The 18668-nt window shown below is 36.8% G+C and overlaps 1 protein-coding gene across 6 annotated transcripts in view; it reads right to left on the bottom strand.

Moving 5' to 3' along the window:
- Window positions 1-16639, bottom strand: part of hipk1a (homeodomain interacting protein kinase 1a) — a 51726-nt gene extending 35087 nt beyond the window's left edge. For all 6 annotated transcript variants that reach the window (XM_056448831.1, XM_056448834.1, XM_056448833.1 and 3 more), the window contains exons 1-6: window positions 16389-16639; window positions 10493-11229; window positions 8249-8622; window positions 6064-6187; window positions 2920-3039; window positions 2732-2818 (exon numbers count right to left, since the gene is read on the bottom strand). In XM_056448831.1, the coding sequence (XP_056304806.1) occupies window positions 2732-2818; window positions 2920-3039; window positions 6064-6187; window positions 8249-8622; window positions 10493-11227 (1440 nt within the window). In that variant the 5' untranslated portion in view covers window positions 11228-11229; window positions 16389-16639. The remainder of the gene's footprint in view (window positions 1-2731; window positions 2819-2919; window positions 3040-6063; window positions 6188-8248; window positions 8623-10492; window positions 11230-16388) is intronic.
- Window positions 16640-18668: the final 2029 nt, after the last annotated feature.

The following is an 18668-nucleotide window of genomic DNA, read 5'->3' as shown; positions in this document are numbered from 1 at the left end:
GAGGGCCTTTCTTTTTCTGGATGGCTTTGTGAATCGTCGTTGGTTGGGTTTAGGGAAGGAGGAGGTCAGCCGATTGGCCGGTCGCACGGTCAATCATTCTGTCAACCAGGCAGACAGGCGGAAGGTCGTTCGACAGCAGCCTCTGGCGGGTTTACGCGAGAACGTTCGAAACACGGAAAAAGCGCACACAGCGGCCTCTCGCGGATTCACGAAAACAAAAACTGCAAAAATACATGCCTTCCGGGACGTATTTCGCGGTCTCTAGAAACGTCCACGGGACTATGTTCTCACAATGAGCCTGGGTTGAATTCATGACTGTGTTTCATTAGCTGGCATGGCATATAAGAGCATAATGGATTAAAACCTGTCTGTACTTTTCAACATTCACAATTCCAACAATTCAGACAATATTGCTTACAACACTGGTAGAAATGCCTTCTGGTAGAAAACCAGGACAATCAGGCTCTCTCCAACATTGTCTCTCACAATTAAACAACTCCTATCCTAACAAAGCATAAATCAAGTGAAGGATCATTTATTCACCCTGTATAAATCTCAATTTAAAAAAAGACAATAATATGACTGGTTTTGTGGTAAAGGGTCACATATATCCATTGTACAATCAGTAAAACAACAGATTTAATGTTGGCCAAAAACTTTTGCACAGTACTTTATGCAACACTTTTAAAGTAAATAAGTAAATCAATCTAAATTCAAATGTAGTTTCTGGACTATTTGTAGGTCAGAATTCAAATATTACATATTACAGTAATGCAACAATCTTTTTTTAATCTTAGTTAACATTAATTTCAACGTTTAATTTTATTCACTTAAACTTTTAATTTAATACATTTTTCAAAATTCAACTTTTATTTTAAAAATGCATTTGTAAATGTTATTTAATGGAATTAAGCTAACATCAACTAACAAATAGCTGTTTGTTAAATTAGAAAAATTATTAAATAGTGTAACAAATGTATTAGTGATTGTTACTAATACATTAACTAAACATAACTAATGGACAATGTTGTAAAGTGTTATCAAAATAAGCATGATTCACATGGTTTATTGGACACCAAAGTGTTCATTTTGGTTAACCAAGTTAATTAAGGTTTGCATGCTTATATCAAACTTTACTATTACCCTTAGAAACAAACTGTTTTGAAGCTGTACTAGGATTTCAATATGTAAATTACTTTTTCCCCTCAATCTTTTTTAAATTAAATCTCAGTAAGGCTTTTATAATTGGTTTCAAGAAAAACAGTTAATAATTGAAACTAATCTATATTTATTCCATTTTATATTATTCATTCATTCATTAATATTCTTTTCGGCTTAGTCCCTTTATTAATCCGGGGTCGCCACAGCGGAATGAACCACCAACTTATCCAGCATATGTTTTACGCAGCGGATGCCCTTCCGGCCGCAACCCATCTCTGGGAAGCATCCATACACACTCACTCACACTCATACACTACAGACAATTTAGCCTACCCAATTCACCTGTACCGCATGTCTTTGGACTGTGGGGGAAACCGGAGCACTCGGAGGAAACCCACGCGAACGCAGGGAGAACATGCAAACTCGACACAGAAAGCCAACTGACCCAGCCAAGGCTCGAACCAGTGACCTTCTTGCTGTGAGGCGACAGCACTACCTACTGCGCCACTGCGTCGACCCATTTTAAATTATAATATTTTGTTATATTTATATTATATTATTATTATCTATTTTATATTATATACGTACATATACACACACACACACACATACACACATGTAAAATGAATATGAATATACATTTAAAAGTGAATATAAATATAAATAAAACATGAATATAAATAATGTAAATAATATTATTTTATAACTCTAACATATAAAATTGAGGAGAGGTAATCACGATCGAACGCCCAATAAGGGGGGAGAGCATGCTCGGAGCCCGGCGGCTAGTCAGCGGACCAATCTGAAACAATGAATAACACCTGTTTGTTCTAGTGATTGGGCCGAAGAGACACCCTTCTTAAGGAGAGGAGAAGGAGCAACCGGGAGAAGAGAGAACACACACACACACAACTACAGTGGTGTGAACGACCAACTGCTGTAAAATACAGCCTTTACCTTACTTGATTCGCCGACCCTGTCTTCTTCTTTCCAGAATAATAACGAACTTTACTACAAATATATTATAAAACTTGTAAAAATGAGAAAACTTTTATAATAATATAAAAGTTTTACTATTATTATACAACTTTAACATGGTTTACCTTTAAAATGTACAGCTTTAACATAAATGTGTGTACAATAATTCCATCGCAATTCAGTGCAACAAATATATTTATGTAAAGTTGACTCAACATACTTTGTCTAACCTCTACTCAATAAAATACATATAAAAATGCGTTCAAACAAGATTTTATATTTTAAATGATCATAAACTTGCTGATAAATAGGTAAAACCCTTTTGGTTTAAAAGCAAAAGTATATATTTCAAGAATTTTGTGGCTCCATTGTGATATATGTAGCATAAAAAAACATTTTGACCCATATTATGTATTTTTGGCTTCTAACAAAAATATACCAGACTGTTGTCCAGGGTCACATATTTTTGTATACAAGCTGTATTGATCCTTTTTTTATTACTTGAAACCCCCTTTTCATCTTTGACTCATGCATAACCTCATATTTGTATTATTTATGATCTTTTCACCCATTACTATACACTCGACACTACCTGCATCATGTCATCGAGGCAGTTGAAAATGTATTTGCGAGCCTCTTTGGACTTGATGCCAAACTCAGCCTCGTGCTCGGCAGGAGTCTAAAAACAGAAACACATCAGTGAGGAAAGTGTTCAATCACGAATTGACCGCTGATGTCTTTGAAAACAAAACACACAGTGGTGCTTTAAGTGGGACATGCCTTCAGTCTCCAGAGAGGGTAGCTGGAGTCTGGGCCTCTGTGGAAGAAACGGCTGGTTTTAGTGCCGGCGCTCAGGAGATACTCCGCTGGCAAACCTTGAGTCTGGGAGATGTACCGAATCTGTAGGGATATACATTAAATGTAGATTATACACACATTCAGCACATTTGGACTGTTGCCAAATAGTGTATGAAGAAGATGATAATTGGTCCAAATTGGCTATATACTATCAAATATACCATCAAATGATTGGATTCAGTAAGGTTTTTATGGTTTTAAAAGAAGCCTGTTCTGCTCTCCAAAGCTGCATTTATTTGATGACAAATATAGAGCAACTCAAACATTGGGAACATTTACAGGAATATAAAATAGCCATTAAAGGTGCAGTATGTAAGATTGACACCCAGTGGTTGAACTAGGTATTGTCGTTCAAATTCAAAACACGTTTTCACCTGGTCCCTCCTTTACCGACTCCACGTAAATTCAGGTTGCCATACTGACAACAGCATGCCTGATTATCGAGCCTACACCGTAACTACACACCATAAAAAGAATCTTTTCCATGTTAAAGGAGTTTTTGTTCAAACCACTATCTGAAATTTCTTTTTTCTCGAGGCTGAACAGCAGCATAAACTATTATGACAACGATCACCTCAGGTACTGATTATGTGCTCTTTTCAGTGTTAAATGCTATCATTTGGAGTTTGAAAATAAATTTAGGTGACATTTATTGCCTTATTGAAAGCAGCAGCAGATAGTTCACCTCAGATCTTGTGACATGAAAAACAACAAATATCAGTCATTCATTTTTAATAATGTTAAAGAGGTTTAATATGTATTAACTATATTCTAAACCATACCATTTCGTTTAAGTGCAGTACACTATTCTGTGCTTCTGAATAGCTCTATTTAAATGTTGCTGTTGTCCTGCAGAAGTCGCATTCGTATACATTGAAGCAGCCGTCAAGACTGAAATTAAATATGATGCATTTTACACCAAGGCAACCCAGGGTGCTGAAATATAATTGGGTAATCTGACAGAGGGCAGGTTACATTGACCAAAACAATGTCAGGCACATTTTCAATGAAGAATAACTGATTTTAACTGATTTGTAGATAAACAAATATGTTCACTTCGCATGTTCTCATGGAAATTTTATGTTTTAGAAGAGTCAAAACCTTACATACAGCACCTTTAAATTCATAAAATAATTAATCATTTCAATTTATTGATGAGTTCAAAGAATACATTTTCAGCAATATTACTTCAGTCTTCACTGTATGGAGCTAATAATATGTCAAAACTTTTGGAAATTGAATTGTGTTAATCTGAATTATCAACAATTGTAAATAAATAAAACACAGAATATTGAAAACAGAATATTATATGCCATTGTCCAAATATTGAATTTTTCCAAACAGGTTTTGCAGTCTAGGAATTCAGAAAACAAAAACGTAGTTTGAAAATATGTCTAAAAATTTGCCTTAAAATATATTGTCTTATATTTCAAATGTTCATATTCAAGTTAGAAAAATATCAAATTCAAAACTATTTAAAATGGTATAAAATATACAGTTTTATTAAAAAACACTTCACACTTCAATCATTAAAAATTACCCTTTTTAAATTCAAATAGTTTTGTCATATCATCAGCTCCATATCAGTGTCACATGGTCCTTCAGAAATCAATATAATATGCTGATTTGCTGTAGTATTATGATCTATTATGATTGGTATACAATCATTAGTAATAATTCATGCAATTGTTAATGTTGAAAACATTTTTCCTGCTTCATAGTTTTCTCAAAGTGCGATATGTTTAACTTCTTACAATTCTTTGATGAAGAAATTTCAAAATAACAGAGTTTATTTGAAATATAAATACAATATACAGCGTTTCTTCTAGGATTATTTTCCAGCTGTGGCAGCAGGCCTTTAACACAGATCTTCCAACTACCAATGGCGTTATTTCAATGACAAATGTCGTAGTATTACAAGTCAAGATCACGTAATACGAGCATGCAAATCTCTTTGCTTGAGTGCCAATTTCCTCTGTTCGTGCACGCTCTCTAACAAACGCTGCTGAAGTGTGATTTAGTGCGTTGAAGTAATGAGTATGTCTCCAACACTTATTAGACTTGCTAGGATTATTTATGAATGTCTCCAATAGACCCACAGAATGGCATTGATGCATCCTGATGTAAAGTGAAATGGCCATAAACTCTAGCAAAATAAAGTCATTGTATGCAGAACCATATATATTTATCTATAAATAAAGTATAATTATGGAAACTGTGTTCATCATGACTGAAAGCTACATCATGTTTGCTGGCCTTAAGCATCAGTCAGTCAGTCAGCATGTAACCTTAAAGGGTTAAACAAATAATGCACAGCACCACTACAATTACAGAATTAATAATTTGGTGCGATTATAACCTGCTATAAAAAAAACAGCAACAACTGAATGTTTGAATGAGAAGCTGTAATGTAGCCGTGGCGGGAATGAATTTTGGTGTGGTGCTCCACCATGGAACAATGAATGTAGCAGAAACCATGGTATATATTGTACTTTTACTCATTAATTCAATTTAATGTGTTCCTGATGGAATAAAAGGAAATACATTTTAATTGTTCTTTTGAATGGTGCTTTATCACAGTTTCCACATAAATATGAAGCAGCCCAACATTTTTCAACACTTATAATAATAATAATAATAAGAAGAAATGTTTCTTGAGCAGCAGATCATCATAGAAGAATTATGCCAGGAGGAGCATGTGATAACAATTTACATTTGAAACTATATTTAGTAAGTTAAACAGTTATTTTGATAATATTTCAGAATTTCACAGTTTTAAATAAAATCAAATAAATACAGGTTTGCTGAGCAGAATAGGCTATAACATTTAAAAACTCTTACTGATCCTAACAATTTGATTGCTAGTGTATTTTCTATTAATACAATAAAATATAAGCCAATATTTGTCATTTAGAGATCTTCAGCATTGGCTTGAATCTTCAGCAGAAGTGTAAGCGCCCCCTTGTGTCACTTCTCACGTCTAGCTTTCCCAATTGAATTATGTAAATCTAATTGATTTTTGCACAGGACTGATTCAATTAAATCAAACCAAATCTTATTACCGACCTGATCGTATTCTGAAGCTCCCGGATACAAAGGCCAGCCCAGGAACAGTTCAGCAATGACACAACCCAGAGACCACATGTCAATGGCCTCACAGAACGGAAGGCCCAGAATGATCTCTGGAGCTCTGCGTCACAACAGACAAATTATAATAGAGTTATTTCATTTCACTGGCAGATTTCCTTTCGTAATGTAAAATACAAAGACACGCACATGATGAGTTTCTCAGGTTCTTTCTGACAAAATTGAGTTATTGACATATTCTTATTAAATGACAACATATTTACATTATGGGATGTTTTTTTTAAAGTTATTTACACTTGAAGACTTTTTTATTTAAAAACAAATGTTACACACATACTGTTTGCAATATGGAATGCAAAACCTTTGAAGCTCAATATCTCAAAATCATTCAGAACGCAGATAGAACCTTATAATTCAAAGGTGATGGTTTGTCTGTTTATAATTTATCTTATATATTTTCAATTCAGTTTGAAAACACAATTTTTAAAAAGTATTTTATAACTTTATTCAGTTTTTTTTATTTATATACTTGTTGGTTTATTTATTTTTAAATCTATTATTGACGCCTAAAAATCTGATACCATATATAGGCATGGAAAAAATAATTAAGAGACCATTGCAAGTAACTCGGGTTTCACATTTTATAGTTCATAAATAACATATTAACATATAATATCTGACCTACATAACATATTCATTAATAATTAATTCACCGCCGCCTACAACGACGATGCCATCGTCCATCACGATGTTTCATATTACACATCGTACGATGCCAAATTTGTCGACATCACCCATCCCTAATGCAAACTTCACACAGAGATGCCAACTGACCCAGCCAGGACTCAAACCAGCGACCTTCTTACTGTGAGGTGGCAGTGCTAAGCACTGTGCCACTATGATGCCTGGCTTAAGATAAAAATTAAATGGTTTCATATGCTTATTTATTACTTTATAAGATACCCCTAGTATCAGAAGGTTCTTATTGACCATATTTGGAAGGGTCATAAATAGTAATGGTTTGGCTCTTCTGCAGCGAGCATATTAATGATCATGTGTGCAACATATCAGTTTGTGCAGATGACGAAGAATGTGACCGATAGACGACACACATTACGTGACCACACACACAGACACACACACACACTGTCATTAGCCCCCCTGAATTATTAGCTCCCTTATTTACTTTTTCCTCAATTTCTGTTTAATGGAGAGCAGCTGTTTTTTTTAACACATTTCTAAACATAATAGTTTTAATAACTCTTCTCTAATAACTGATTTATTTTATCTTTGCCATGATGACAGTAAATAATATTTGACTAGATATTTTTCAAGACATTTCTATACAGCTTAAAGTGACATTTAAAGGCTTAACTAGGTTAATTAGGTTAACTAGGCAGGTGAGAGTAATTAGGCAAGTTATTGTATAACGATGGTTTGTTCTGTAGACTATCGAAAAAATAGCTTAAAGGGGCTAATAATTTTTACCTTAAAATGTTTTTTTTATTTATTTAAAACGGCTTTTTATTCTAGCTGAAATAAAACAAATAAGACTTTCTCCAGAAGAAAAAATATTATCAGACATACTGTGAAAATGTATTTGCTCTTTTAAACATCATTTGGGAAATATTTAAAAAAGAAAAAAAAAAATCAATTATTGACCATATTTGGAAGGATCATAAATATTCATATATATAAAAGTTCAGCTCTTATGCAGCGTGCATATTAATGATCATGTGTGCAACATATCAGTTGGTGTTATAGCTGCTGATCTCCTGATGATGCGGCAGATGACGTAGAATGTGACCTTATGTACATGCAAATATTGAGGGCGTGCCAGGGCAACAGTCTGTATTGTGTTCTGATTGGCTTGTTTTTCACAAGATTTTACTCTTGCTGAATTTATATGAGAACACATCAACAATGGGGTTTGAGGCTCATGATATGGCCATTTCCATATACTGATCTCTAATTATACAAATATGACTAGGTTTATTCAGATTCTCTTACAGGTGGAGGTTTAAGAATTGTTAAGTTATTATTATTATTTTTTTAAGATGAAGATTAAATGGATTAATTGAATGGTTAAATGGTGTAATATATTACTTTTAAAAGTAGCTTTACCCAGCACTGTCAGTTTCATTTCTACATCAAACATCCTTACCGGTAATATCTAGACTGCAGATAAGTTGAGCACACGGCCTTAGAGACGTGACTGGCAGAACCGAAGTCGATGACCTTGACCCTGTAGGGCTGCCTGATGGGGTCCACCAGCATGATGTTCTCGGGCTTCAGGTCAGCGTGGATGAGCCCCAGACTCTTGAGCTTCATCAGCGCCGTCGATACCTGCTGCAGAACCGGTCGGATGCACTTGAGGAGCAGCGGGCTGAACTTGCTGTGCTTGAGGAAGTCGTAGAGGTTCTGCTCCAGCATCTCGAACACCAGACACGTGTGGTTCTTGTGCTGGAAACACTCGTAGGAGCGCACAAAGTTGAACTCGTCTGCATTCTCTGTGCTGAGGCGGCTGAGGATGCTCACCTGCAAAAAAAAAAAAAGACAGGATTGAGTCTTTTAGGTTTCTAGGGATTCATTAATTTATAAATATTTGTTTACTTAGAAATTAGTGCATTAATTATAGTCAGATATCCATTTGAGAGTTATAGACCCTTTTCACAAGACAGTGATAATGTGTTTAACAGGCAACAGCTTTTTAAATCCTCTTTAAGTTTTTTAATATACAGTTGAAGTCAGAATTATTAGCTCCCTTGTTTATTTTTTCCCCAATTTCTGTTTAACAGAGAGAAGATTTTTTCAGCACATTTCTGAACATAATAGTTAACTGAATTCTTTTATCTTTGCCATGATGACAGTAAATAATATTTGACTAGATATTTTTCAAGACACTTCTATACAGCTTAAAGTGACATTTAAAGGATTAATTAGGTTAACTAGGCAGGTTAGGGTAATTAGGCAAGTTATTGTATAATTACAGTTTGTTCTGTAGACTATCGAAAAAAAATAGCTTAAAGTGGCTAATAATTTTGACCTTAAAATGTTTTTTAAAAAGTTCTAAATGGCTTTTATTTTAGCTGAAATAAAATATATATATATATATTCATTTTCTTTTCGGCTTAGTCCCTTTATTAATCTGGGGTCACCGTAGCGGAATGAACCGCCAATTTATCCAGCATATGTTTTACGCAGTGGATGCCCTTCCAGCTGCAACCCATCACTGGAAAACACCCATACACACTCACACACATACACTACAGACAATATAGCTTACCCATTTCACCTATACCACATATCTTTGGACATGGTGGGAAACTGGAGCACCCGGAGGAAACCCACGCGAACACAGGGAGAACATGCAAACTTCACACAGAAACGCCAACTGATCCAGCTGAGGCTCGACCCAGCGACCTTCTTGCTGTGAGGCGACATGCTACCCACTGTGCCACTGTGCATTGCATTACATTATTTTTGCATTAAAAAAAAATTGAATTACCGTTTAGATTATTATTGCGAGATTATTGTAATGCAGCATGTTGCTCTCTCTTCTGGCTGCCGTTACCAGAGCACACGACACACCAAGTGTATCTGTCTGCAGACTGCAAGACAGGGCCGTAACTTGAAAGGGGCGTAACTTGTAGTTAGTTAGAGGTGTAACTTGCAGTTATCGAGATCCCATTGAACCATGCGAGATGTCTCGACGACATATTGTTAGCAAGATGGCGAAAATACCTTCCAAAGAACATTTTCAGCAAACATTTTCATGAGTTTTCTCCAAGTTTATCCACAACATATTCAGTTGATATATTTTTTATAATTATTTACACAACTGCACTCACTGACTTCTTCGCCCATTTAGCCTACTTGGGGTCACCCCGCTGTGGTTGCAAATAACTGTACAATGGCAAGCGAGTCAAGTTTAAAAAACCTCCACAACTCGTGGCTGTACGTGCACAGTGGAGTAGGTTTAGACGTTAATAACTATAATGGTTGGGTTTAGGGTTGGGAAAGTTGTAGACATTAATAACTGCAATGGTTGAGTTTAGGTGTGAAGTAAATATAGATGTTAATAATGGTGACGGTTGCCATCTTGCCGACAGCATAGTTTTGACAGATGGGTCTTGATAACTTCAAGTAACGCCTCTGCTATGAGTTACAATCCCTTCATGTTACGCCCCTGTCTCGCAGTCTGCAGACCAACCCTACTCTGACATTCGGACGCGCCTTCTGGGCAGTCGCACATAATTTTCAGTTTCATTCTCGCGGTGTCTGAAATAAAGAAATGCAAAATCAAGAGCCTTTATTCTCCCATGGTTGAATGAATGAATACTAGAAATTCACAGACTGCAAAAAAATTGAGGGAATGTGAAATATCCTACTCTAGTTAACAGCTCACCTCTATCTGACCCTGGCGCGCATACGAAGGGTGATTCTTGAGGATCTTAATGGCCACGATCTCGTTGGTTCCACGCTTCCAACATTTGGCGACCTGTCCAAAAGTTCCCCGGCCGAGGAACTCCAGAACCTCGTAGCTGTTGGAGAGGGAGCAGAGGATCTCGTGCTGCACCAGCTGGTAGTCGCCCTCACTGTGGGAGTTGCTGCTTTTGGTGGTGGACGTGGAATGAGCGATGGACTGAGCTGTGGCGTTTCCTCCACCTCCGGCCACACGGTTGGGGAGCACAGGCGCTGAAAGCTCTTCCAAAATCTGCACGCTGTCACTACTGTCCACCTCCTCACTCTTCCGCTTCAGACTGGCCCGTTTCTGATAGCCCTCGCATGTCAGAGAAGTGGATCCCGCATCTTTTCCACGGTGGCTGGATGTGGATGATGATGATGAGGATGATGAAGGCTCCGGGACACTACCGGTGCTGTCTGCCGCGCGAACCACCGTCTGCTCCCTCGGTGCTCCGGGAGGAGGAAACACCAGGCTGGAGGAGTTATAACTGGGGTTGAATCCAGATGTGGAGGGAGAGGAACCATTGGTTTGGTTGGGGCTGTGCTGGTAGTAACTGCTCTCGCCTGATTGGCTGCTCACGTTCCACGCATGGTTTTCCACCTTCAGTTTCTTGGAGCGGGACATGCCACTGGAGGACACGGAGGGAGAGGAAAAGGCTTGCATTTGTGTGGACATGCCTGGAAAAGAGAAATATTTTACATTAGTTACTTCACATACATTCATTCATCCATCCATCCATCCATCCATCCATCTATCTATCTTAGTTAATGCATAAACTAACATTAGCTCATACAACCTTATTGTAAAGAGTTACCACTATTCATTCATTCATTCGGCTTAGTCCCTTTATTCATCAGGGGTTGCCACAGCGGAATGAACCGCCAACTTATCCAGCATAGATGAACAGCTCTTCTAGCTGCAACCCAGTACTGGGAAACATCCATACACATTCATACACATATACTACGGTCAATTTAGTTTTTTCACCTATAACGTATGTCTTTGGACTGTGGGAGACACTGGAGCACCCATGCCAACACAGGGAGAACATGTAAACTCCACACAGAAATGCCTACTGGTCCAGCCGGGACTCGAACCAGCGCCCTTTGTGCTGTGAGGCGAGAGTGCTAACAACTGAGCCACTGTGTTGACCCCAGGTTATGGATAAATATGGTAATTTTAATGGTTTAATAAAATGAATTTTTGAAAATCGTTAAGCAACCCCCCACACCCCCAGGGGGTCCAGACCTCCACTTTGGAAACCACTGTTTTAGAAAACAGAATGTAGATCTGACAGTCTGCATTAACTAATTTGTTTGCTTGACACATTGACAATACTGTTACAGAATGGCTCTATTGGCATTTTTCTCAACATAATAAGATTATTTTCATGAGATTCATAAAATGGAAAAGTTTTCTGGGGCGCATATAAACTTCACATTCTTTAGATTTTACCTGGAAAATCAGATAAAAAAAAATCACTCTACAGGCTTTCATCAACTTAGGATGTCAGGGAAGGCCTCGTTCAAATACTCACCGGCCACTTTATTAGGTACACCTGTCCAACTGCTCGTTAACACAAATTTCCAATCAGCCAATCACATGGCAGCAACTCAATGGTCAAGACGATCTGCTTGATTGTATCAACGGTTCAGGCTGGTGGTGGTGGTGTAATGATGTTGGGGATATTTCCTTGGCACACTTTGGACCCATTAGTAGCAATTGAGCATTGTGTCACCTGAGTAATGTTGCTGGCCATGTCCATCCCTTTATGCCCACATAAATCTTCTGATGGCTACTTCCAACAGGATAACACGCCATGTCATAAACCGTGAATCATCTCAGACGGGTTTCTTGAACATGACAAAAAGTTCACTGTACTCAAATGGCCTCCACAGTCACCAGATCTCAATCCAATAGAGCACCTTTGGGATGTGGTAGAACGGGAGATTCGCATCATGGATGTGCAGCCGACAAATCTGCAGCAACTGTGAACACGATGCTCTCATGTCAATATGGACCAAAATCTTTGAGAAATATTTTCAGTACCTTGTTGAATCTATGTCATGAAGGATTAAGGCAGTTCTGAAGGCAAAAGGGGGTTCCAGCTTGGGCTGCACGCTTCTGGCAAAAATGTGAATCACGATTTTTTTTTGCTTAAAATCAAGATCATGATTTTTCTCACTATTCTGTAAATGTAAAATAAAGGTTAATTTGATTAGCCTATTACTATTGTTAATTCACAAACATATGGTACAACAATAATAATATTAGGCCTATGTGTAGCTCTACTGTTGCTTAAAATGCTAAATTTTGTATAGTCATTATGGTGGAATTTAAAAGACTTTCAATATGTCCTGTTTGTTAATTCACAGTAAAATGATGACCTGAACTTGATTTATTATGTTTAAGACGTGCTTGTCATCTGTAATTGACAACATTATTAGACTATTATATTTCCATTATATATAGGCTAGGGTTGTTTAACTGACACAGTAAACATTTATTTTCATCCACAACACTGTTTTCACTATGAAAGAAAAAAATACATCAAATGCTTGTCGTAATCACGACTCTAAAATGCAATATGATCATTTAAATGATGTGCGCACAGGGTGTTTCACTTCCAAGTGCGGCTCATGGCTGCGGTCACTGTGAGAAAAAACACATACATGCAAATCAAACCTCCCGCATGGCCCTCAAACGATTGCTCAGTGGAACAAACTGAACATTATTTACAACTTTATTACCTGTCATTCACAGCCTTTGCAGGCTCTTTTCACTAAAGTAGTCGTCATTTGCGTGCACGCGCGCATTCTCGGCAGTAAACAGCTCACGTGCGATTTTGCGACCGTGAATACATCATTACATGAAGACAGAAATGGCATTTTTGGGTGAATTATACCCTATAAATACAGTATATGACACTTTTAACACCATTTGAAGGTGTCAATGTTGCTGTGAAGACTTGTGCGACTGCCTTGCTTCTCTTCAGACCTTGAAAATATAATTGGCTGAATAGAAGCTGAATTAAGATCGTGTGTAGGGTCAAATCGAGATTGTGATCTTTTTTCGCTTAATCGTGCAGCCCTAGTTCCAACCTGGTATTAGTAAGGTGTACCTAATAAAGTCCCCTGTGAGTTTATATTACTTGTTGATGAAAACAGTGCCGGCCCGTCCAACAGGTAATATAGGCAATTCTTGGCGGGCCCCACAAACACTGCTCTTGTGTATATTTACTGAGTGTAAGCGCAAGGACAAGCGCGAATGTATAAATCATTAACAATACGCATTGTGCAATGCACAAACCCCATTAAACACTATGCAATTCACAACGACTGTGAGAAAAAAAAATAACCCCCACATTTCATTAAAAGAATAGCTCTGTATACTGTAATTCATACATGACAAATAGCTGAAAACAACAATAAATACACGACAACAATATGAATAAAAGCAAAAAATATTTGAAACATACCCAGCAGCACCACACTCTATTTTGCATAACACCACCCGCAATCGGCTATTGAGTGAACTAGATTGACATAATGTCCTACACAGACTCCACATTTCTCTCCAAATTGCTCACGTTGGATATAAAGCTGAAAAAGTGTCTTAAAGTCTAAAGTAATATAATGTCACAGATATTGTTGCTATTTTTAATCAATTATTAATAGAATTTTAATTTGAAATGAAATGGTGTCCAAACGGCATCTTTCCAGAGCCAAAAAAAAAAGAAAGAAAAGAAAAGCAGAGGAATAAAAGCAAGCTCAAAGTAAAGGTATGTTCTACTAAGCATAATACATTCTTTTATTTTGTCGTATTTGGACTTGTTTTAATAAATGCAAAAATGGCCATGAGCAAAGAAATACTTGTTTGATTTGTGAGAAAAAAATAGGCCACATTCAGCATGTTTCATTAGTTAATCAATTAATAATTTATCCCACTAATTCACCCTCCTCAAAAAAAAAGTTTCCCCCTTCGTTTTCATTCATTCATTTTCTTTTCGGCTTAGTCCCTTTATTAACCTGGGGTTGCCACAGCAGAATGAACCGCCAACTTATCCAGCACATGTTTTACGCCCTTCCAGCCTCAACCCGTGACCGGGAAACATCCATAAACACTCATAAACTACGGACAATTTAGCTTACCCAATTTACCTATAGCACAGGTCTTTGGACCTATGGGGAAACCGTAGCACTCGGAGGAAACCCACGCAAACATGGGGAGAACATGCAAACTCCACACAGAAACGCCAACTGACCCAGCCGAGGCTCGAACAAGCGACCCTCTTGTTGTGAAGCGACAGCACTACCCATTGCGCCACCACATCGCCCCCCCCCCCCCCCCCCCCCCCCCCCACACCCCATTTTGTCAAAATCTAAATTTACCCACTGTCCAACATCTAATTCAAAGTTTTGTTTGTGTAAATCCCTGAGTAAAAACTAGCTAAAATGTCTCCTGCATTTCTAGTTATTAATGCATATATCAGTATGTTATTAATGTACAAAAAAATGCATTTGATTCATGTTTTATTTGTATACGTCAAACTTAGGGCTGCACGGATGGATGTTTCCCAGTGATGGCTTGCAGCTGGAAGGGCATACACTGCGTAAAAAACATAAATAAGTAAATATTTTACGCATGTATTATTGATTAAATATGTTAAAGCTAATAAACATGTATACACTTAAATATTAAAATTGTATTTTTTGTGTTTTCTTCTCACTGTTTTCATACTAGTGGGCCCAATTTTTTTTTTTATCTTGCCTGGGGCCCCTCAACCCTACGGGCCGGCACTAGATGTAAACATTGCCAATAAAAATGCAATACATGGACATTCCTACCTACAACCCCTTTAATGACATCTCTAGGCATGGCGATAACCGTTTTCAAGGTATACCACTTTTTGGAAAGTCAAGGTTTTAAAACCGCCAAAATTTTCTGTAATACTGTTCCTAAGCTGTGTGTAAGATTTTTTATTTACATTTTTTGTTTTTGTTTTTTAGGACAACAGTATCTCAAGCAGAAAAATTTCCAAAGATGCCGTTTTAAATTGTAAAGAAATCTGTGTTTCTGAAACAAATTAAGAAGCAGAAGTAATTTGACTTAATAAGCCTGTCGTGTTTACTGTCCTAAAATATTATAAATCTTTCAAAAATTAGAAATTATTGTTTTCAAACGGGAAAAAGTTTTTGTTTTTTCCCCAGACATTTTAAAAATACCTTATTTTGGAGCTGTAATCACAACACCGCGATATTTTTATCCAAGGTTATCATACGGTCAGAATCTTATACGTTACCAGCCCATGCCTAGACATTTCTCATGCATGTTTACCTATAACATACGTCTTTTCATGTTTTCGACCAACAAAAATAAGGCAGAAATGAAAACAGACTCCTTACTGACTGGAAAGGTTGTAATTTTAGAGCATTTCTGAATATGTGGACACAAAAACATGAATAAAACAGACGCCCGTTGTCATAGCAACCGCTCTAGCTAGGTGATACCAGAGACAGGGTGGTTGCATTAGAAATGGCTGTACCCAGTCAGTAGGCAGAGGCTGTCATGGCAACAGTTGCTACTGTGTGAGGATAAAAAAAAGAGGACCAACAACGACAAAGGTATCACAAACAAACTATTCATCTTTCAATGTGACTGTCAAACATGTACAAACACGCGCTGGTTGTACCAATCAACAAATACTGTGATTGTCGGGCCAGACAGTTCGCTGGCTGCGGAAATACAACCTGACATGCTGTAATTATACATGCAAAACGCTCCACAAAGCCTCATATTTACCGTTTTCCTGCAGTGCAATGTCTTTGCAGCTCACCTGCTGTGTTGAATTCCTCAGCTTGACATTTGTCTGATATTAGGCCTCATTGTTTCTTCTTCTTTTCTTTAAAAATGTTCCTCTGTAAAACCAAAAATGTCGCTTTACTCGAGCCGACGAGCTCGCAGGTGTCTAGTAATAATAGACACAGTCCAACGCGGTGTGAGCATCATCTTTACACATTAATATTCTGCAAGGACAGCGAACAGAAATATGATTGAGACCTGGAGAGGAATGTAGGACATCAAATGGGCACCATTTCCTGGGTGTGAGGTCGAGCGCTGATTGGCCAGACGCGGATCACGTGACGCGTAAATCTTACTGTTTTGAGTCACGGAGCTTATTTGCATGGACTTATTCGCTTTATGTCCGAAAAGAAACAGGTTTTAGATGTAATTTGACCCCAAATATGTTATATTTTTATAATTAAACAATTTATCTGTGGCATTTATAATGAATCTTTTGATTTTATTTGGTAGATTGAATAATTCTTAACCTAGTTTAAAGGTTTCTATTATAGATTTTCATTTATATATAGACTCGCTCCAGTATATTAAAAGCAAGTAATGTCAAGATACAATTATAGCTGCAAAGGAGCTGAAGTTAATTGAGTTAATTGCTGTCACTTTAATTGCAGTCAAGCTTGGTGACTGAAAAGTCATGGTTTTGGGGTTACATTCAGTATTTGGGCATAAGACAGATCTGCAGTGGATGGCAACATCATGGGCAACTGCCCATTACATTACAAACCACAAGACAGGGCAAATTCTTCAGCAGGATAGCGCTTCTTCACATACTTCAGCCTCCACATCAAAGTTCCTAAAAGCAAAGAAGGTCAAGGTGCTCCAGGATTGGCCAGCCCAGTCACCAGACATGAACATTGTTGAGCATGCCTAGGGTAAAATGGAGGAGGCGGCATTAAAGATGGACCTAAAGCAGGGGTGTGAAACTCAATTCCCGGAGGGCCGCAGCCCTGCACAGTTTAGTTCCAACCCCAATTAAACACAGCTGATCAAACTAATTAAGTCTTTCAGTCTTGTTTGAAACCTATACAGGTAAGTGTGTTGAAGCAGGGCTAGAACTAAACTGCAGGGCTGCGGCCCTCCGGTAATTGAGTTTTACATGCCTGATCTTGATAAACTCTGGGAGTCCAGCAAGAATGCTTTCTTTGCTATTCCAGATGACTTTATTAATAAGTTATTTGAGTCATTGCAGAGATGTATGGATGCAGTCCTCCAAGCTCATGGGAGTCATACACAATATTAATTCTTTTTCCACTGCACCATGACTTTATATTCTATACTGTACATTATTTCTATTAAGTGACAAGACTTTTGTCTAAGCGAAGTCAGACCTTACTGTCCTAATTAAATAATTAAAAATCAAGGCATGATCATCTTTTATTTTGGTAAAATAAGCGTAATCTAGAGGCCTTTGCCTTTCATATAAGCCGCTTCTGATACCAAATGATCAACTAGAAGTCCAGTTATCATGTTGTTATTCCTAAAACTAGGCAGTGTAAATGTTCAAGATTTAACAAAATAATAAAAAAAATAGATATATAAAAATTAGGGAAGACATACATAATTACACAAAAATAATTATTTATGTATTGTATAACCTCCTTGATATTTATATATTATATTTCAATTTTTATTTTATGCGTACACAATTTGTTTCCGTTTCAAATAAAATGTATATTCATAAAACTTAAATTCCACAACATTTTTAATAAAACAAATGTTACTGCTTTTAAAACCCACTGGTTGAAATATAGAGGCAAATTAAATATCGTGACAAATAATTCATATTTTTAGATATGAATTAAGAAAAACACATATACATATACAGTTGAAGTCAGAATTATTAGCCCCCCGGTTTATTTTTTTCCCAAATTTCTGTTTAACAGAGAGCAGATTTTTTCAACACATTTCTAAACATAATAGTTTTAATAACTCATTTCTAATAACTGATTTATTTTATCTCTGTCATGATGACAGTAAATAATATTTGACTAGATATAGAAGACACTTCTATACAGCTTAAAGTCACATTTAAAGGCTTGACTAGGTTAATTAAGCAAGTTATTGTATAATGATGGTTTGTTCTGTAGACTATCGAAAAAAAAAAATAAATTAAAAAAAAAAAAAAAATATATATATATATATATATATATATATATATATATATATAGCTTAAAGGGGCTAATAACCTTGACCTTAAAATGGTTTTTAAAAAATTAAAAACTGCTTTTTTTTCTGGCCGAACTAAAACAAGTAA

The sequence above is a fragment of the Danio aesculapii genome, chromosome 23 (genome assembly GCF_903798145.1).
Source record: "Danio aesculapii chromosome 23, fDanAes4.1, whole genome shotgun sequence".
NCBI lineage: Eukaryota > Metazoa > Chordata > Actinopteri > Cypriniformes > Danionidae > Danio > Danio aesculapii.
Note: the sequence above shows the minus strand (reverse complement) of the source record. Positions and strands in the feature narration are given on the sequence as shown.